This window comes from Corvus cornix, chromosome 24, assembly GCF_000738735.6.
Source record: "Corvus cornix cornix isolate S_Up_H32 chromosome 24, ASM73873v5, whole genome shotgun sequence".
Lineage (NCBI taxonomy): Eukaryota > Metazoa > Chordata > Aves > Passeriformes > Corvidae > Corvus > Corvus cornix.
Window position 1 is genome coordinate 33,934 of NC_046353.1, and position 21,664 is coordinate 55,597.

Genomic DNA, 21,664 nt, shown 5'->3' on the forward strand with positions numbered 1-21,664 from the left:
CAAGGCACTTTGCTCCTAAATGGAATTGAACACTTAAAGACTTTTATTTTATTTTTAATTTTTCCTTATATACAGCTACTGCCGAGGGGGGGACTCCACAGAAGGGGCTTGGCCTGGGGGGGGAATGGCAAAAATTGCTGACAATACTTCTAAGAGACACTTAACAATTTAGAGAAATGTGGAGAGGGATGAAAACTCTGAAGAGCAGAAACTACTCAACTTAGTTGACTTAATGTTTCAGGTTTATTGCACCCAAACGTCAGGTAAGACTGGTGTGAATATTGAAATAAATCCCTCCAGAGGATCATGAGGATCGTGATGTACCTGCAGAGACTTGTAGCTAAAGTTGTAGCTCTCCTGCTGGCCACACCCCAGGCTCAGCGGGCATCATTGAGCTGCCTTGCCACACTAAGGATATGCTTTGCTCCCTTGCTCAGAAGTAAACTAGCTAGTTCAACACCCAGGTTCTCTGCAGCTTCCTGGGCCTGACCAGGAACATTCTTGGCTGTGATGCCGACATGCTGCACATCATCATTCGGTCCATCTTCATTCTGCAGATAGAAACAGCTCAAAGTAAGGCATCAGGAAAATAGTGAGCAAGGAATTAAGACACCCATGAAACAGGGTAAAATCTAGTCTGAGGCCTCAAGAACAGTGTGCTGTTACAAGAAACCAGACCAAACATAATCTATTTCTAAAGGTCTGGATTTTGTCATTTAGCTTCAGGTTTGAATTTTGAAGCCACCACGGTTCATGTACCTGATGGGGATAAGTAACACTGGTCTGCATGGTCTCCTTCAGGCTATCAGATCCATCCAAGCTGTAGACTGCTCCTGTCAAATACAACTAGGAAAAATATACAGAATGGATTAATACCACATTAATGAACAAATGAACAGCCAACTACCCCCTCTTTAAAAAAACCCACCCAATATACAAAGTCTGGAGGGAAAGGCTTTTGTCATGCAGTGGGATCAGATGAATACCAGTACAATACAAGCATAATAATCCCTGTTAGGGAAGATGTGACTCTTCAAGGAAAAGGCTGAACTTTTTTCTAGTTTTCCACCTCCTTAATCACACTCCATTGTCTAAAAACAGGCTTGGTAGGGTCAGAAGCAATATTTTCAGATCTCAGGACAACACTAAATAAGCAGCGAGGGTGGAGGGAGGAATCTGGAATGTATTATAAAGGGAATTTTCTGAAAGACAGCTTCAGTAGCTGGACCCATTCTTGTACTCCTGCTTTGGACACAAACACAGGAGGGTCAAGTCAGGAAACTACCTGCCCAAACTGGCTATAAAGATGCCTGCTGAAATTATCTTCAGGAAAATATCAGGGAACATGCACACACTGGAATAGGTTTTCAGAAATAATCCATGAAAAATACAAAGTACTCCTCACCTGGCCATCCTTCAGCAGGGTGTTGACAGCAACAGGGACGCTACATCCACCCTCCTAAAACACAAAGCAGCTGACACTGAGGCTCCTACCCAACACATTCAAAGCAGAGGCCCCTGAAAAGTTTAGGCTGCACACAACCCTGCCCATCACTCTTCAGGCCTTTTTCTATTCAGAAGTACTCTCCTTTACAGTTTTAGAGAAATGTAACAGATTTTCCATATTATGGCATCAAGTCAACTAGCAGATCAGTATTTACTGCTGCAGGCAGAGCAAGGAGGCCAGACCTACCAAACGCTTCATAAACGCTCTCTCAGCAATGCAGCACAACACGGTGTCTGCATCATGCAGGGCAGATACCATATTCAGTATCTCTTGGTCTTTGGCACGAACTTCCACTGCTAAGGCACCCTAGGAGAAGAAATACACAACAAAATGTAACATTTTTTCAACTTCCTGCATCTGCATGTGCGCTCAGCATTGATTGACTTCATTGGAACAGAACTCAGAGGCTCAGACCCTTTTCACTAAGGGAGCGATGTTTGCAGAAATGAATTACAATACACTCCACTGGCTGCAGAGTCATCCTACAGTAGCTGCCATAAACAGAAGATCAGGACTTACTCAGCCCAAGTGTTAAAGGTCATGGTGCCACCTCAAACCATTCTAGAACTCTGCACGGTCCCTGATCCATGCATGATCAAAATCCCTTTTTCAGACTGAGTGTGCAGATTCATCACTTGCAAACACTAACAGATCACCAGCTCTGGTTTAGTAAGTTTGATACTAGCAGGGCAATCCTGCATCAACTCAGCCATGGACTGGAACAGACTGCCCACCTAAAAACAGGAGCACTAAGAATGTGCTCCAAGACAGGTGTTTCAGCTTCACCCTGCAGGAGTCAGGACACTGTGCACAAAGAAGGGAGCATCACACAGCAAGGACACGGCAGTGGCTTTGCAGTTACCCTGGTGCAGCCTAATACCGATCCTGCCAGAACCTGCCCCATGTCTGCCACGTTGCCCCACTGTAGCTATGCACACATTACCTTTCCCATTTACTGTTTTTCTGTTACTGATAGAAATTAGCCCCTACCACACTGGGTAGAAGAGCAGACTCCCATTCTTCTAACAAGCTGTGCCTAAAACAGTGTAACAGCCGACAAAAAGAGACTGAAGTACTTTTCTGGTAACCAAGACATGAGAAGTCTTCAGCACAGTTAACTACTCAGATATATCATACTGCTGCTGGCTTTCAGTGCCCTTCAGGCATGGCTTAAGGATCAAAAGTTGTAAAGTACCTGTCCAACAGCATACAGACAATCTTCAGGGCCTAGGAGCTGAAAGAAAGTAAAATCAAGAGTTAACTCAAGTTGCACTGTCCAGAATACAGGAAACAAGAGCCAGATTCCCGTCTCTAATACCGACTGATTTCATGTCGGACCAAAGAAATATCACCTCTCCCTTCCCATGCCTCAGTGTTTCCACCACTAAAGTGAGATAATGCACTTTTCATCAACTGGAGTGTAACACTTTGTGAATTAGCTAATCGCTAAAATCTCAGTCTTGAGCACTGCTGTGTTGCTAGACACAAGTGCTGTGTTGGTCAGATTACAAACTGTTACTGAACCATGGAAAGCTGAACATGAAAAATTTCTGTATGAAGAAAAAAAGCAACCAACCAAAAAATCCAACCACTCCTTCCTGAAGTGCCTCAAATAAAAGCTAACATGGCAATGGAGTCAGCAGACTGCATGCTTATCTCGGACACAGCCACAAGGTCTGAAAGGGAAACAGTTGATAGCTCAGCAGAGAATGGTATTTTTGGCTTTGCTGAGCCTCACCTGGCCAATGCGATCTTCCCAGCCCATTCTCTTCAGCCCAGCAGCAGCGAGGACAATGGCACTAAAGTCTTCCTTCTCATCTAGCTTCTTTAAACGGGTATTTAAGTTTCCTCTCTGTAGAAATGATTAAGGAAGCATAGAAACAGCAGGCAAACAGTCCTACAACCACTTGACTCTTTACAGACCGTACAGAATCCAACAGTCTCCAAATGAGAATGTCAGTACCATCCTGAAAGAAGTGTTAAACATGGACAATTGTTTCCTAAGATAGAATTTTGCCAAGTATTATGGAATATTACTTCAAGCACTGAGTCTACAAAGATATGCATGCCATCTAAGTACACTGTTAGCACCCAACTCCTCCTGCACTGCAAAGAACTTTGCTCCTACAACTGAAATAACAATGCCTTTTCTCAGTAGTTCAGCCACCCAGATCAGAAGTAGTGGTGCAAACCGCACCCAGGGTTACTGGAAACCCAACAACATTTGGTCACATGCCCTTGACAAACACATGGGAAGCACCGTCATGCAGTTTTTCAAACACTGCATAACATACAACTCACCAGTACAGTATATACATCAGTATGCTGAACCTTAGCTAGACCAAGGCCCTCCGCTTCTTCACAGCCTCAGAGGAAGCAGAGGACAGGATGGCTGCAGTGGTACATACCCCTCAGAACAGGGGAGAGGAGAGCAGCCTTTGAGGAAGCAGTTTGTTCTTGTAAGTCAGGTGGTACAAACAGCCTTGAATCTAGATTTTCCACAAAGTTATACTTTCCTGTTTGCAGCTTTACCCAGCTCCCACAGCTTGCTAGGAAAGGATACAATATCCCTGAACTCTAAATGAGGAAATTTCTTCTTGAGCTGAGCCGCTCTCCGAAGTGAACTGGTTCCAATCACACTGCAGGGAAAAATATGATCACTGAAATCCAGCACACTCCTAACAATTACCTCCAGCCAAGTACATGACAGAAATCTCAAGGAAACAAATGGTAACTTTTATTTTTTAATTGACATGAAGATCTAAAAACCCATCAGTGATTTGTATCTCCTTAGCAGAAAGAAAACCACTCTGTGCAGTTTAGCATAAAGCGTGTCTGAAGCAACCCCCAAGGAGCCAATTTACAGGATATGCTTCTGGAGAGCAGCCCCTTGCCACCATCAAGGAATGATGAAACCTCACTGAAAGACAGCATTTATCACAGAAAAAAAGACTCTGCTGCACCAAAATGAACCGGACAAAGTGTCTCGGTTTTGGAGACAAATTTCAGGAGAAAACACCCTGGAATAAGCGTTTCCTCTAAAAGCGAAAGAAAAAAAACCAAAAAAGCAAAAAAATTTGAACCTCACACCCCCTCCCCCCACCGCGTGGCCAAGGGGCAAAGACGGCGAGTGCCCTTCTTTTGGCTCTGGAGGCGGGAGGAGAAAAGAGTTCCCAGCAGCTGGGAACCTGCCGGATTTCTGGCGTGGGTCTTCTCCTTGCAGCAGCTGAAGTTGGTGGATTTTAATGTCCTTTTCTCGTGTTGGTTGATCTCCTCCGAGGTCTCGGGTTCGGGGCAGTCCCACCGGCTCCCCGAACAGGCCAAAAAGAAAAAAACCAAGCCAAGCCGAAAGAATTCAAGGAAAAAAACCCAAAAAACCAAAAAAAAACCAAACCGCCAAGAGGAGTCCCAGTACAGCCTCGAGGCTAGGGGAAGGGAGGGGGAAAAAACCTTTTTGCTTCACGCTAGCCAAAAACCCAATCCAACAAAAGGAACAATGTAGTGTCCCAATCCACTCTGTCCCGAGCACCCAGAGAGAGATTGAACAGAGGCCGAGCAGGAGCCCAAGGCTCCCCGCCCCACTCTACGGGTCCATCTTAAAGCTACAGCAAGTGTTTCCTGGGCATAAAGCAGACGGAATAAAGCATCACCATAAAATCACCCCAAGACACAAAGCCAGACAACTAAGTGATGAAGTGACTAAAATGGAGGAACTTCATCAAACACAGAAATACAGTAAGCAGAAGACCTTGGAGTATATCACTGGAAACCACAGAAAACTGCAAGTCTGGGCAGTGAGCATTTCCTTTCTCGAGATACATGCTGTTCACTTCTCGTCATAGAATTATATTGTACGCTGATTTGGAAGGGACCCTTCAGCATCATCAAGTTCCAACTCCTGGCCCTGTGCAGGACAACCCAAGAATCCTACCATGTGCCTGAGAGCATTTTCCAAGCATTCCTTGAGCTCTGTCAGGCTTGGTGCCGTGACCACTTCCCCTGGGAGCCTGTTCCAGTGCTGAACCTCTCTCTGGGCGATGAACCTTTTCCTGATATCCAACCTAAACCCCCCCTGATGCAGCTTCATGCAGTTTCCTTGAGTCCTGTCACTGGTCATGAGACTGATGAAATCAGTATGTGTCCTTCTGCTTCCTCCTCTTGATAACCTGAAACCTACACCAGACGTGATTTTCCTGCTATCCAGATGCACAGAACCTCAAGTCTTTGTGTCACAGCTAGTTTATTTCTTTCACTTTAACATATAAAAAAATAATTTCTAATAGCTACCTTAATCTCAGTAATTTCACTCATCTGCCTCAGACAAAAGATTCCAATAACCTCTATGAAAAGACAGGTAATTAAAAACGGAGAAACCACAAGAAAGTAATGCCAAACAACAAGGAAGAAATCAGAACTGGCTGAGTGAGAACAAAAGCACAGTTCAGGTCCACAAAAGCCAAAATCCTGCACCAGACACCTTGTCTGCATTGTATGCATTCCCCAGCAGTAGGCACAATACAAAGGAGAAGGAATTCACTCAAGAGATCGTGGCAAGAAAGGTTCTAACTTGAGAAAGCACTGCCACTCAAGAGTGGCTTGAGAAATGAACCTCACTCAGCATGCAGCACTCCCCTGAGACAGTGTTACTCTTTCCAGAAAGTGGGTCCAGGTTAATGTCTGTGAAATGCTCACAAAAGGCAGTGTAAAGACCACTACAGGATAAAGCAAGGAACTGACTGACTTGAAAGTATCAACCAACTGACCCCTTCTGTTTTTACACCTGTCTTCCCCTTCTTCTCCCACTCACCTCTTTTCAGGAAGGAGGCTCAGTGTTTTTCCGCAGTTTTTGGGATGAAAGACAACAGCGTCAAGTGGGTTTTCCCTTCTGCAAAACAATGCAAGTGCAGAATGCCTGACACATCATTTAAAGCGAGGCTGTTAAGCTCAACGGTTCTGCTACTATTTCCTGGAAGAACTGCCTCTGGCTCCAAAACACTCCATCATCACTGTAAGAGCAAGAATTTCCAGCACACCTGCTAGCTACGGAACACCAGGGCAGCTCTAGTATTCCACTAGAGCTTCGCTGTTTTGGAGATTAATCACAGGAAACTTTGAACACCTAAAAGGACCTATGCTGGCTTTGCTCTCCTTCATCAACACTATAAAATGCAAGACCCTCAGAGAGCCAAGCCTCGTGTCCACACTTACTTGCAGACAGCGCCGATGGTAAAACCAGGAGGAAGAGAAGTTGGCAGGTCCTTCAAGGAGTGAACCACAAGGTCAACTCTAAAAATTAGATGACAGTAATGAGAGAACAGGTGGTTGAGCTCCTGTGGCGATCTACCAGAGACCTGCAGGTCACCTACAGAAAAGTTCGAACCCATTCTGGGAATTAATTTGGAGAAGAGAGAAGAATTTCAGGATTTCATAGACAGGATTACTATAGAGTTTTTGTGTTACTCCAAAAAAGCTACTTCACCTTTCTCTGTCTCTCTTTTCCCCCTACCCAGTGATGAAAGGCACTTAACAATAAATTTGAATGAGGGGAAGATGCTGGAGATGTTCACACAGAGACACTCACCATACCAAAATGCATTGGTATGTGGGTTGGTATTATGCTTCAAACTTAAACTAACAGCGAGCCAAACTACAGGCTACCTTGCTTTGTCACACAGGAATCAAGCATAACTGTAAACACTTGAGTCGCCAATATTTTTTCACCAACTTCACTGAAAATGCAGTATGATTTAGCTATGTGGCAGAGATGCAGAAGAATACCTTTGTTTTTAAACATACTTTAACCAAGGCACCACTGAAACCCTCCTCAGAATATTGAAAAGAGAGAGAAATTAAGTAACAACAAAGATCCCCCAACACCTCAAACCCACAAAACCAGCACTAATCTCTCTCTGCTCAGGCACCTGAACCAAGGTTTTTTGTAGGGAGAAGTTGCACAGAACACAGCACAATTTGCCCACGCCAAATTCTTCTGCACATTTAGCTTGCATATGTTTCTAAATGTTAACATGATGCCAATAAATCTGTTTTGCAATACATTACCACCAACCAGCAAAGTATTTTTAAAAAAATATATTCATAAGCAGGAATCATATGAGATTACATCCTCCATGTGTATCACAGCACGTAATACACAAATCACAGAAGAAAACCCAACTGGGGCAGACCAAGTGACGCAACAACTCCACTTCAAAATACATGGCCTAAGCCCAGGGTAGAGAGAAAAATGTGGAAAAAAAGGACAGTAATCAAAGGATTTTTTTAGCCTGAGAGGTACCAGGACTGAAGGAAAGTAGATAACCTATGCAGCAAGCTACATACGTCCAAAAAGCACCAAATGCCAAGCAGAAAGACAAAACAATAAGATCTTACTCATTTCTTTCAAGTGCATTTTCCAACTCTTTGGTGAAGAGGCTCTTCTCTCCAATCTACACATAAATGGAAGAACATGAATCACAAAAGAAGCATCTGCCAATATAACATAAATACAATTAGTTCTTGAATAAAGGAAGAACAGATCCTTTACCTTGGAAAGTGCTGTATCCAAGATCTTGTCCCCAGTTGTTGACATGGCCACTGCTCAGAGACAGTACAGGTAAAACATGAGGCTTGACAAAAGCACTGGGCTTAGGCTGAAAACAGCTATGCAAAATGCCATGAAGTGTCACACACTACTGCGTGAACACTGACTCAAGCTCAATACAAGAGCAGCTCACTTCTAGAAATTCACTGCACTGAAAACAAGTGAAACTGAGACTTCTTTCACTGTCCTTAAAAACAAAGCAAGGGGAAAGAGGGCAGGTTTGGGGAAGAGCTGGCCCAATGGAACCTGCCACAGTCTGTCTCTGGAGTGCCAGTGAACACATATAAAGGAGTTCTCTTCAGTGCAAGGCTGAGCTTCTGTTATTCCTGTTGAAAGCCTTGAGCCCCTGACCAGAAAATGCCCCTAATGCTCAGTGGGGTGCAGCCAAAATACCAGGTTTGCAAATGGAGCAAACACAACACCAACTCCATTGCATACTCAGCACCTAAATCTTTAAGAGCTTATGAAATCCATCTTTCTCCCCTAGAAGAAACCAGCAGCAGCAGTTGCTCAGCCACACAGCTGAACTGAATTCAGATGGCACTCTTAGATAAACTTAGACAGACCTCCTCCTCCTGACGGTACACACACCTCTTGCACACAAAGATAACCCACTGGCTCCTGCTGCCATCTACCCCAGGGCAACATCCAAAAAAAAACTTACCAATCTCAAAGCAGAGGTCGGGGTATAGCTCACGGAGCATCATAACTACACTATCAGTCTGAATCCGGGCCAGCTACAAGGAAGCAGAAAACAAAGTCCTAAAGAAAGAGCACATTGTCCGTACAGTAGCTAAGGAGGCTTTGCCATTCTTCGACAGCCAGGCACGCATGACCAATACATTCTCTCTAAATGAAAAGCATTAGAAGCAGGTTGCCTCGAGTAAAATCACTCATAGGTACAAACTCCTTGAACTGTGTGAACTCCTATAATGACCAGAGCACTTCACTGAAGAACTTCTTTTATTGCCTGAAGTGCCACAACATCTTCCCCATGTTCAGCGCTGCTGTGATGCAACCACTGATGAAACACTGCAATGAATTTATCAGTTAGGGAGAGTGACTACAACAGAAGCCTACAGATCATGATTCGCATGCTGCCACTTCTTGGTTTCACGTATGTGGAACACGACTGCTGAATAAGAACCGCTCATCAGCAAGTAGGCAGAAAAGTACACGAAACCATTATTCTGTTGCTCAGTGATGAAGGAACAAGTCATATTGCACACTGGGCTAGGCTTAAGGTTAGGGCTAAAGCCTCCTGCTTTCTCTAAGAGTATGAATTTTACCAATACTGCAAGCTTTGGGAGAAGCCAGTAGGATTTCACTGAACTGGTGGAAAAGTCCACAGTTAGTGTCAAATACAAGTTACTTATCCTCTGTAAGAACAAAGACCTAGTTAGAGGTTCTACAAACACACACTCACACAAGTAACAGCTTACATCATCGCGTACAGCAAAAAACAAATATCAAAGCAGTAAACTGCACGAAGAACATTCTATTGCATAAGAAAACCAGAAGCAAGTAAAATACAATCGCTAGTGTCTCATCTTTCCGCACATGCAAGCAGCGGCAGACTGGAGCAACTACAGATGAGTTTCAGCTTGTCTCCCCGCGAAGGGCTCAGGACCCTTTGGTAATTAACGTAGTTCTCAGTACTGCGGTTCCCTACAAATACAATGAATGTAAGTAGCTGCCTCCCTTTGTAAAGCGCCCCAAAAGCCTCAGGTTACTACATGAGGTAGCACACATGCACGGCTATCTCCCTTGTCCTGATGTCTACATAAAATGCCTTTGGGACAGCACGGAATTCTTCCTAAAACGTGCTACCGAAAGGAACGAGATTATCTCAGCGCAAAGGCCTGAGGGTCGCTTATCTCTCTTTGCGAGGCTGCTCCTCCCTGCTGTAGCCCGCTGGCAAGAGATACCTCCTCTATCTCTGGATGTGTCTCTCCCCTGGCCTTTGAGCGGGCTGCAACCGTCAGTCGTTGGCGGGTTTTCCCTCCAAGAGCTGCACACACCTTGCAAATCGCACAGTCCCAGCCGGCCCCGGGAGAGACCCGCGCCGCCGCCCCCGGCCCCTGCACTGACCGTCCCCTGGGTTCCGAAGGAAGCGCTTTCCAAACTTCTTCCCGGAGTTCCAAGGCAGGAGCCGGAACGCGCTAACTCAGGAAGCTCAGCCCCTTGCTTATCCCCGAGAAGCAAGCAGACCCTGCGCTGGCCGGGACGAACCGGGTGCCTGGGCGGGAGCACTCCCCGCGCCCCAGCCCCGCCGCTGCCTACCTGGCTCCGGCGGGTGCCCACGCGGACCGCTCTGCCATCCACGCCGTTCTCTCCCGCGGCAGCAGCGGGTCAGCGCCCGCCGCGTCGGCCCCCCCGCCGGACTCCGCTCGCCCCCGGCCCCCGGCTGCCGCCCCCGGCTCCGCCATGGCCACCGGCCCTCAGCGCCGCGCGGCCCCGCACCCCCACGTGACCGGCGGCCGCGCCCCCGCCGCCCCAACCGCGTCACCGGCGCGCCCGCAGCAGCCGCGGCGCTGGAAAAGCCCGCCCCCGGCCCGGCCCGCCCCGCCCCCGGCCCGGCCCCGCCCCCGCCGCGGCCCCGCCGCCCCGCGCTCCCGGAGCACTGCCCGGCCGGGCCGGTCCGTGAGGGCCCCGCTCCCGGAGCGCTGCCCGGCCGGGCCGGTCCGTGAGGGCCCCGCTCCCGGAGCGCTGCCCGGCCGGGCCGGTCCGTGAGGGCCCCGCTCCCGGAGCGCTGCCCGGCCGGGCCGGTCCGTGAGGGCCCCGCTCCCGGAGTGCTGCCGGCCGGGCCGGTCCGTGAGGGCCGCGCTGCCCGGTCGGGCCGGTCAATGAGGGCCCCGCTCCCGGAGCGCTGCCCAGCCGGGCCGGTCAATGAGGGCCGCGCTGCGGCACTGCCCGGCCAGCCTGGTTTATTGGGGGCCAAGGGGTGAAGCCAAATACAGGTGGCCGAGGACACAGCGGGGGACCCCGTACAACACGAGAGGACGTGCAGACAGGGCCTGGGGTCAGGTACTGCGCTTGGTGTGGATGAGCAGCTCCCGCTGCAGGCCAGCCTCGATGGTCGTAGCTGTCTTTCCCGAGGGCAAGTCCGTGATCAGGGTGAGCTTATTGAAGACGCCGCGACCAAAGTAGTCAGCAACGACTGAGAAGCCATCGTTTGAACACTTGAGCTGCCAGACACAAAGCGGCAGCATCAGCAAAAGCCTCCAGAGCCTCTTGCCTCTAGCCCCCTTCCTTTCTCCCCCTGCACTTACAAGCTTCTGGCTTAGGGGACAAGGCAGCCCATGTCAGTCCCTGGCTCCTTGCTGATTCCATGCAAGGGCTGGGTATAGCAGAAGAACCTGCTAGATTTTCTGACACTGGCCATTCCAGTTCCTGGTTCAACCCCACATTTGAGCCATGCACCAAGGAGGTAAGGAGCAACTGAATTAAGCAGGAAGGTGAGTGCTTCAGCTGCTCTAGTTTCCGCATATGTTAACGTTTTCCCGCTGATGTCCCATTCTCACACTCATCACTTCATCCTTGGCTAACACAAGGTAGATGCAACATTTTGGTGCTGTCCCCATTCCGATTCACGCTATTCTTTTCCCTTTCTTCCTAATTTGTTCTATGCAATTGTTGACCAGCTGTCACACTGACCAGTAGGTCTCGACCCATCTGAGGGTCAGGTGAGAATAGATTCTCTCTTTCATCTTTGCAGAGCAACAGTGACTCTTCATGCCCTTTACACAACGCAGTCACCCTAGAGTCTAATGCCTCATTATTCAGTTAACATAACCTTGTTTACACAAAATACTTTCAAGCCTTGCCTATCTTTACCAGCCTCCACAGGTCTGTAAATTAATCTAAACTCTATTTATTTCAGCTTGGTAAGATAGGCAATGTTAACCTACCTGATGCTGAAACTGGTCGTGCAGATCTCTCTTCTGCTCCTGGGCTCGGATCATGTCCATCACTTTGCGGTTTTCTGGCATGCAAGTAGGACATTCCGAATCACTCTCAGAGTAGCTTTCAAAGCAGTGCTGGTGAAAGGAATGACCGCACAGGAAGTGGACTGAAGGCAGCTCCAATGCACTGGTGCAAATGCTACACTTGGTCTTCTGAAAAATCTTGGGACTGAGAGAGTGATGAGATGGAGAAGCATGAGAAAGACAAACAACACTTTACTAAAAGAAAACAGCAGTTCTGTCCTTGTATAGGACTAGACAAGACAGCACACAGTCCTGCACCTTGCTTTTAGCTCTTCAATTTCCAGGCGGATCCTCATAGTTTCTTCTCGATATTTCTGAATTCTCTGCTCATCCTGCTCTATCTGGCGGCTTTGCTTCTGCAGCTTGTTGACAAGATAATCCTTAATCACAGACAGGGTGGCTGTGGAGTTATGAGCCAGCGTCTGCACAACTGAGAGCAACTGAGATGTTAGTTTACTAACACAAGCACAAAAACTGCACCTATGCTTGTACTGCCAGGACAGACTGCTTTCCTGGGAAAGGCCACTTACAGGCAAAGACAGTTGGCATTCCCATGGAGCTGGAAGAGCTCACTTAAAAGATTCTCTTTCAGTTTGGCATCTCCAGAAATGGCAACTGGGAGCACGTCTGGATAGCTCAGACCAAAAGGGACAAAGGAAGGATCTAGTAGTGGATTGGATTCTAGTTCTCCACCAAGGCACAACAAGAGCTTCAGCAAGCCCTTCACTGCCCCACACTGACAGAACAAACATCATGTACGAGACATCTCACTGATACCGCAGATCTTGTTTCCTAACTAGGGAGCTGTGACTGACATCGCTTTTCCCTATAGAGCAGGTTATTACTTCAAATGGTAGGCTCCAATTTCATTGATTCTTCTCTCTAATGTCTGATCTACAGAAAGCACTACAAACTAGTCTGGGTTGGAGTCTTCTGCGGTTTGTTTTTCTGGTTTTCGCTTGGGTTGTGGTTTTATTGCAGGGGAGGCTGGGGGTTGGGTGTCACGTATCATTACCAAGCAGTGGAGGCATAAGATTCTTGTTCTCGATGTGTTTCAGCACTGCAGCAATAAACTCTTTGCAGTTCTCCTCCTTCCGCGCAAAGTAGCCAAGAGCCTGTTCCCAGAGACAAGCCTCTTGGTCTCCATACAGCTCACACACCTCGATCACCTTCTTGTACTGCTCATTCTGCATGTGGTAGTGCATGATCTGTTGGAAACTTTGAGAGAAAGACTCATCAGCTGCAACGATCCATCTCACCCTTTGAATTGTTACAGGGACCTCAGGTTTTCACCCAGCCATGCAACCCCCAGACTCAGAGAGAAGTCAAAGACAAGTCTTTTTTTCACTCTATGTAACTGCCTTGCTTTAACAGTGAGGTATTTCTGCAGAGCAATCATCTACCGTTCCCATCTTGAGACACTAAAGAGGTCACTACTGTTGATGGTACAGACATTTATGGCTCAGAAATCGCTCCAGTGGGGGCAAGAGGGGAAGAACAGGACTCTAAAGACAAGAGTAACACTCACAGTTTGCCCTGCTCATAGAGGTACAGAACACCATCCTTGAAACTGTGCATCTGACATAAGACCAAGGCCTTATCAAAGACTGTTTTGAACCTTCCACTCTTCAGGAGGGTGAGGGCTTCATTGTGCAACTTCTCCTTGATCTACAAAGAAAGGGGAGAGGTCAAGAAGAGGAACACAGGCACACCCACATACACACTATTTTGCACTAAGACCTGACAATTTGCAGCTCTTTCACAGAGGTCAGTTTTGGTACTTGTTCTTTAACCCTTTTAAGCAAACAGGACATGATTTTCTTTGCCCAAACAGTCAACATCCTTACAGATCTAGGCAAACAAGTAGATATAGCTTTGTGGGCAAGGCATCTGCTCACAGAGGCTGTATTGTCTGGAATCTGTTTTTAAATGAGATTCAAACAAAACAAGCTCAGCCATTCTGAAAAGAATAATCCCCCAGCTACTAAACTGCTTTCCCATTTCTGTGCTATTTGTCCAGCACAGCAGATGTATTGCCTCATGTTGTCAATGCCCAGCTGGAAAGGGCATTGCAGGAACACAAATATTACTCATAAACAACAAATCTCTCCCTCAAAACACAATGCTGGAGGAGCTCAAACCTGCTCATCTTGTTCATGTGCCCAGTTCTGCAATCGAAGTTCCAGTAAAGTGTCATAGACACCCTGTGGAGAGTCAGCCTGCACTTCAGTCATGTGCTCCAGAAAAGCTTTCAGTTCTCGGGAGTTGTTTGCAAAGACTGGGATGAACTCCTCTGAATTAGCCTGTAAAAAAGTCAGAAAAAGACAAGCACCCACATCAGTCGAAGCCATACCGGTGCTTCCTCCCTGCCATGAGGAATGTTCACTTCCAGAGTCTCAGACAGGATAGATACAGCACAATACAGGATGCGGACTACATCAAGGATCAATCCGGAACAATAGCTTTAATAGGTCCCCTGTGTCTAGGACTACCAGTACACCAGGATGGAGCTTCTCATAGAATCAATGAATAATTTGGGTTGGAAGGGAACTTTAAAGGTCATCTAGTTCAACACCCCTGCAATGAGCTGGGACATCTTCAATTCTATCAGGTTGCTCAGGTCCTCATCCAACCTGACTCGAGTATTTGTTTCCAGGGATGGGGCCATCTACCACTTCTCTGGGCAACCACCTTCATTATGAAAAGTTCCTTCCTTCTATCTAGTCCAAATCTGCCCTCTTTTACTTAAAAACCATTACCTCTTGCACCATCACAACAGGCCCAATAAAAATGTTTGTCGTCATCTTTCTTATAAAACTCTTTTGAGTACTGAAAGGCTGCAATGAGGTCTCCCTGAAGCCTTCCCTTCTCCACACTGGCCAACCCCAGCTCACTCAGCCCTTCTTCAGAGCAGGTGTGTTCCATCCCTCTGATTATTTTTGTAGCCCTCCTCTGGACCCACTCCAAAAGGTCCATGTCTTTTCTGTGCTAAGGGTTCCAGAGCTAGGTACAGTACTACAGGTGGGGTCTCACCTGAGCAGAGTATATTTAGGTATAATTTTCATTGTAACTAAAACATCAGGCTGGCAACACAAGGCATGCAGAAGCACTCATTGCAAAGTTACTACTGGAGAGCAACAACTCTCAGTCAACACAAACCATACCTTTTTTCCTTCCAGCATCCCAGGGCCTTCATTACCTCCCGAGGGCCGGTAATCAGTGCAAAGGACCTTCAGCAATTCAGTGGTCTCATTAGGGACATGGTGCATCAGGATTTTACCATACCGCTTCATGTTACTCTCTGCCTGTTCAAAGGGCAGTTTTCCAATGTAGTGCAAAGCCTCTTGGTAGTTCTGTGGAGACAGACAGCAAAATAATCACAGGACATTCGCTTCTGCTCTCAACTTGATGTTAGGCCAGAAAGCATTGAAGACATGCTGTGAGTATGCAGCAAATACTGTTTACTTTGAGTTATCACCTAGTTCACTATTCCTGCTCATTTTCCTCCTCAGGGAAAAAGACTGGATGTAGCCTGGGGGAAACATTTAGATAAATCCCCAACTAACCGCCCTCCCTCCTCTTAAATGGGATGAACTCCTCTTAAATGGCACTGAAAAAAGCCACATCTGAAAGAAAACAAGACCTTGTGATTTCCACACCTAGTCTAACACACAAGCCAAAAGCAGAACAGCAACACACCAACAGCAACAAATATTGTTGCTGCTGCTCTCATCAGCATGCTATCCTCAGCAAAGAAGTCAGTGAAATGATATTCTCACTGAAGAGGAGGCTAGAGAATTGGTATTGTCCCAGATAAGAACACACATGCAGTTATGTCTCCTCACCTTGATGTCCTCTAACTGGATTTTGAGGTACCATTCATGATGCTCGTGCTTCTCTGCCAGGTACACGGCGTGGGAGTAGTAACCAGCTTGGCGAAGCACCTTGATAGCCGTTTCCACATCAAAGTGGACCTCACTCTCACTTGTCTCCGAGAACAAAAGCAGAAAGATGGTCCCTCGGAAAAATTCCAACAGTCCAGAAGCAGTAATCATTTATGTAAGAGGAGGAAAACACGAGCAGGCACAGCTTGGTACCTCTCATGCAAGGGAAAAATCACCCGTGCAGAAAGGAAGGAGTCGAACCACTTCTCATTTGCTTGCCAGTTGCACTGGCAGAAGCAAGCACACACCAGACCCAGATGACGAACCAACCAAACTGAGAATGTAAGCAAGAGCTTGGAAATAAAGGAGCAAAAACCACGGTATTGAGTGGTCAATTCATTATTTGCTCTCTTAAGAGTCCTACAGGAGGGAACTTAAAATGTCACCACTACCCCTTTTAAATTATTATAACATAACAATGTAGCATGATTCCACCTGCCCCCAATACCTTAATGAACTCTTCCAGTTTGGAGCTGTCTTTGAGTTTGGTATAGCAATTCAGCAGAAGTGTAGTATGATCTGCATTGGCCAGGGACTGCAGATGGAGCATCTGTAGATAAGCAGTGAGGTTGTGGATACGCTGAGCATCCAGGAATTTCCGAATAACGTAAGATGGTTCTAGCTTCCCTATAGTTCTGTGAGGGGAAGAGTCATGTTATAAGATATTGTATACTCATGAAGTCAAAATAAATGGAGAAATTAACAACAAAACAGAGAGAAGCCTTAACTTTAGCAGGTACTAACCCTCTTGGGACTGCTCAGCTATGCATCAGAAGCAACAACTAGTTACGGTGTAAGAGCACCCATCTGCACATACACTGATACAAAGGCCTCAGTTGGGACGACCATGATAGCATACGAGGACTTAATCTTCCTTTAAGGTGGCAGTGAGAAGACAGACTAGGCTCTGAGCACAACTAACTGGGAAGGAGGAACAAAAGCTACATTTTCCTTCATTTCAGTCACATAACTCAGTTTTAAATGCTTATGCCCACATGGCGCAGTTTAGTTACTGTGACAGTTAAAGCAAGTCAAAGGTAAAAAGATGTGCTGACTCTCACTAGATGCCAGGGACTCCGAAGCCTCAGCTCCACAATAATGTAACACTTTGTGGCATTTTAAAAATTGAACATGAAGTTTTCAATAAGCCCCAAAACAATGCTGCTCTGAGCTCTAGTTTTAAAAAACCCAAGATGTTTTAAAACTGACATTGAACTGTTTGAGTACTTTCCAAGAAGACCGCCATACATAGTCAAATTGCATCATCTGTCTTGCACAGAGTGATCCCTTCTTTATAATGATGTCACCAGGCCCCACTCCATCCCGATGAGCCTACATTTTTCATGTTAAAATGTGATCAAAGAGAAGAACTTTATCCTAAGGCGTAAAGAGCGATTTTCAAGCAACTTGTTCAAAGACTTTTAGTCTCACTGACATCTTTCTCTGTACAGGTAGAATTTTCACCTCGAGTCATACGTTTTTTTGTTTTGGACTGCTTTGACTCCTGGGCTGAAAGAGAAATCAAGGCCTATGTTGCTCCTATCTGTACTACAACATCACAGCTCCACAGGACCCCCCACCTACCGGATATACTGCTGGATGGCTCCATCGTGGTTTCCCTTGTTATAGAGATGATCGCCATACTGCCGGAAAATCTCTGACAAACCATCGCTGTCCAAGTGGTGGCTCTTGGCCAGGTTAATGGCCATTTCAAATAAGTTCTTTCTGAACAGCATCTGTTAAATACATGGTAAGAGCAGTATGAGAGAAATACTACCCCACAAAACAAGTTCAAAATGCACCTGGGAAGCAAATTGTTTCTTCTTCGTAGTGCACACATGTGCTTGGGCTTTTACACACCAATTTTCTTACAACACTGGTTATGCTGAAAAGCTATTAGGTCACTCATTATGTAACTCACTTACCTGAATGGTTCAATTTTTCAGTCTGCAGAGCCAGTACAAACTTACAGACATAAGGCAGAGACTAATAAGAAAACATAGTTACATGCCTCGAGTTTGGTTTGTGTATCCTTCTCCTGCAGTACATGGATCTTCCCATCTCTGGTCAGTACATACAGAGAACCCCACTCTGCCAAGACATCCACTATATCATCAAAGATTGAGCTGTATGCAATGAATTTGTTGCACAAGTCATAGATATTCAGGACTTGTTTGTCTGAATTCTGTGCCTCGTTCCCAGCAAATTCTGACCTGGAGAGCAAAAGTTTTAGAAAACAAAAAGAACGTAACTTGAAATCTTGATACCTGTTCAAACTAGGGATGTATAGAAAGCCAGACAAACAGAGTTCATTTAGACAATTAAACTAAGTGGACCCAGAGGGAAACCACCATGTATTTATACACAAACTCCATCATCCTGTTACACTGAGAAATTCATAGGACTGGAAAAAAATCCCACTCATTCAGCACGCTTAACTGTGCTACTCTAGCAGTGGAAGTTAATCAATATAGGGGTCTGGATGAACTCAACAGCGTCTGACAAAGTTGCAATCCACCCCCAAGAGCAAAGATTCACAGGGAAGAAGGACAAAGAGAAAAAGCATGAAGCTGCATGAGCAAAAAGAACTCATCTGTTTTGAGGAGCCCTACTTTGGGGAAGTCTTTCGCTCCTTGGAGACAATGATGAGGTACCCCCGATACCAGTGAACAATCAGCTTTTGTCCCTCGAAGGCAAAGCAGGGGCCACGTTCGTCTGGTTGATAAAGGTACACACATTCATTTCCTGCCACAATGAACTGGAGATCCTGGGAGGGGTCACTGAGAGATGAACAGCGCAATCCACAACCGTGAGTGTCCAGCTCCAGGTGAGGATAGTCTTTCACTGAAAGCATATAAGACTACAGAGGAAACTCAAGGGTTTGGGCATCGCTCTGAACTAGCTTCTGAAGCCAACCGAATTTGCAAGTCAGAGCCGCATTTTTTTCGACCAGCTTCTCACCTGGATATTCTCGGTGGTCACCACAAACAGATGTGTTGTTTTGCCAGACTGTCGAAAAGCAAGGCCAGTAACCGGGTAACTGCCTTCATGTAGGAGCTGGGTCTTGCTATGCCGATCTCGAGTGATGTCTCCTTTAGTGAGTACAACGCTTCCATCTGCAAAACCTGGTGAAGCAGATGGACTAAACTATTACTTATACAACACACCTGAAATTTTATCCAGCATAATTTAGGGAAGCTCCAGTCAGCAACAACACCATGCTCAGCAGCATGGTGTAAAGCAGTGGGAATTGCCACAGGTTCTCATATCAAGTCAATCTTTGCCAAATCACCCCCCCCACACTTGTTACAGTTCAGAGCTGTCACACAAATGCACAAAGGATAGCACTGTTCAGCAAGGGTTAACTTGCTTTCCACACACAAACTTCACATGCAGATTAATTCTGTTTGACTCTGTCTGTATTCTGTTTTACGAATGGCCTTCCCGTACTGCAACTGTAACTATAATTTCAAGTCCCTTGCTTATTCAAAATGCACTACACACTGTAAAAAAGACCAGAGGGAGATTTTTTAAGAGAGAGTAAAATATGCAGTTTTCACAGCTTGCCAACAGCCCCAGTCCTGTAAGCTGTTCCAGTGTTGGAGGCCACCATACACACAGGGAAAGCTTTTTGATTTCAATGTAGAGACCAAGTCAGCGGAGAGCACTTGTAGTCTCACAACATTACTGCTGTTATTCTGTCAGAAGTTAAGCAAGAACCATTACAAAGGAACGGTTAAATCCAAAAAGGGAAATTTGCTTTTTACTTTGAAAAAAGGTTTCTATAACATGCTTGAAAAAATATCTCTGTAACATTAGGTATCACAAAACTCATGTTTTTTCCCGTACCAACAGAAGCTAAATTTAGTACTAAGTTCAATAAATACGCAGCCTTACCGACTGGCAGGGAAAGAGGACATCAACTAAAAATATGTGCTTCCAAGTGTCAAAGTTGTTAGTGCAAACTATATACTCAGGCTAAATTTACGCATTTATCTTCTTGAGCTCTCCCATAGCATGAGATACACAACATCTCTGTGAGAATAATGTAACAACTGAGTGAGAAGAAAGATCATCAGGATGCTCTATGCTGATTCTTGTGTTATCTATTCACGTTCCTTACCTCTCAGTAAGGACTGCAATATTTTTCTTAAGCTATTACAGTTCAGTTTTACTTACCGATAGCCATGAAATTAAGATTCTCGTGGACAGTTAGGCAGGATACAACCGTGGGCTTGTTACCTGGTATTGCTGGAAAAATTCGTGTGCAAAGAGGATTACCGCCATCTCGTTTCTCCAGGTTCCAGACTTTCACCTACAAATAATGATGATCTGGCATAAGCAAAACATGGGGTATTAGAAGGCCACAACCTGGCATCAAAATGTTATAGCACCCAGAATGAACAAGCTACCTAAGGTAAGAAAGGGCAACTGAGATCATCACAATAGTCTGTATGACCCATATTACAAATGCATTTTCCTCTCTTTGTCATTTAACTTACCAAAGGATTAATACCTTCTTCATCCTCACCAACAGAAACCAGGATACTGTGCTGCTTCAGCTGGTACAGATGTGTGACCCTTAGCTTGTAAGCTTGGAAACTGCTGAGTTGAAGGGAACGAGGCAAAAACCAAATCTGACCTTCCATATTTAGATCACAGTTAAGGCACATAAGGGGAAAAAAAAAAAAAAAAAAAAAAGACCCACACCTCCGATCATACAAGAATCTGCATGCTTTTTGCTGACTCCTGGCAGAGCAACCCCGGAGCACCAACACATGCAGCGGCGGTTTGGGGTTTTGTTTTTTTTTCTAAACAAAGCCCAGCCGAGAACGGAAAGCTGTCGCATTCCCAAGGCCGGAGCAGCCTCCAGCCCGCGCCAGACAGCGCCCACGACCGCGGCCTCGGCTCGGCCGAACCCCGCGCAGGCCACAGCGCCTGGCCCCGCACAGGATATCTCCGAACACGAGGCTTCCCCGACCCGAGTCGCAGACTGCGATGCCCGGGGGCAGCGCGAAGGGCTTCGAAGCGGCCCCATCCGGCCCCGACGGCTCCTTCACCGTCTCTCTGTCGAAGAAGACGAAGCGGCGCCACTGCAGGTACGCAGCCATGCTGGGGCCGGCCCCGCGCGCCCCTCACGTGACCGAGTCCCCCTCACGTGACCGAGTCCCCCCTCACGTGACCGATCCCGCCCCTCGGGGCGCGCGCGGGGCGGGGCAGCCGCAAAGCAGAAATTGGAGTTTAAAGATTGAATTTTGAACATACGTATTGAAAAAATATCCCAGAGCCTGCTAGGGATTTCAAACTCAGAACGGTGTCAACAACCGCAACTGAGCCATTTTACAATAACATTCTCGCATTACAGTAATGAATTCATAATCTTTTTAATTTGCCTCTCTCCAATAAGGCCTTAATAGTACATACAAAAAGGTTTGGCATTTAAATGTGGATAAGAACTAATGAAATCTGCATATTTGCTGTGAGCTCAGCAGGATAGGACTCGTTATTTGTGTGTTATTTGTGACAGATTGAGCTGTCTTAGCTTAACAAAAGCAATACAGTACATACACTAAAAATAAAGCTATACCTTTGGCTACACGTGTAAGTTAGTTTCAATGCAAAC

The 21,664-nt window shown here is 46.2% G+C and overlaps 2 protein-coding genes and 1 long non-coding RNA gene across 3 annotated transcripts; 1 reads left to right on the plus strand and 2 right to left on the minus strand.

The window, feature by feature from the left end:
- Positions 1-20: 20 nt before the first annotated feature.
- On the minus strand, positions 21-10,537 carry HMBS (hydroxymethylbilane synthase). Its single transcript, XM_039564928.1, is given in 14 exon segments — positions 21-551; positions 760-846; positions 1,406-1,459; positions 1,694-1,813; positions 2,703-2,741; positions 3,246-3,359; positions 4,071-4,146; positions 6,315-6,392; positions 6,716-6,793; positions 7,898-7,953; positions 8,052-8,101; positions 8,773-8,845; positions 10,392-10,447; positions 10,450-10,537. Coding segments are annotated over 14 exon segments (1,143 nt in total). The 3' UTR covers positions 21-377.
- Positions 10,538-11,018: 481 nt separating this feature from the next.
- On the minus strand, positions 11,019-21,188 carry VPS11 (VPS11 core subunit of CORVET and HOPS complexes). The gene is made up of 16 exons (XM_039564922.1): positions 20,999-21,188; positions 20,544-20,692; positions 20,221-20,356; positions 19,003-19,166; positions 18,654-18,901; positions 18,053-18,254; positions 17,626-17,777; positions 16,490-16,676; positions 15,943-16,086; positions 15,262-15,450; positions 14,239-14,400; positions 13,626-13,765; positions 13,113-13,315; positions 12,356-12,527; positions 12,020-12,242; positions 11,019-11,296 (listed from the first exon to the last, which is right to left on the minus strand). The coding sequence occupies exons 1-16, from the start codon at positions 21,150-21,152 to the stop codon at positions 11,132-11,134; spliced, it is 2,790 nt and encodes a 929-aa protein (XP_039420856.1). The 5' UTR covers positions 21,153-21,188; the 3' UTR covers positions 11,019-11,131.
- Positions 11,290-16,359, plus strand: LOC120411243. Its single transcript, XR_005603633.1, has 2 exons — positions 11,290-11,566; positions 11,992-16,359. It is a non-coding gene; the product is annotated as an uncharacterized LOC120411243 (long non-coding RNA).
- Positions 21,189-21,664: the final 476 nt, after the last annotated feature.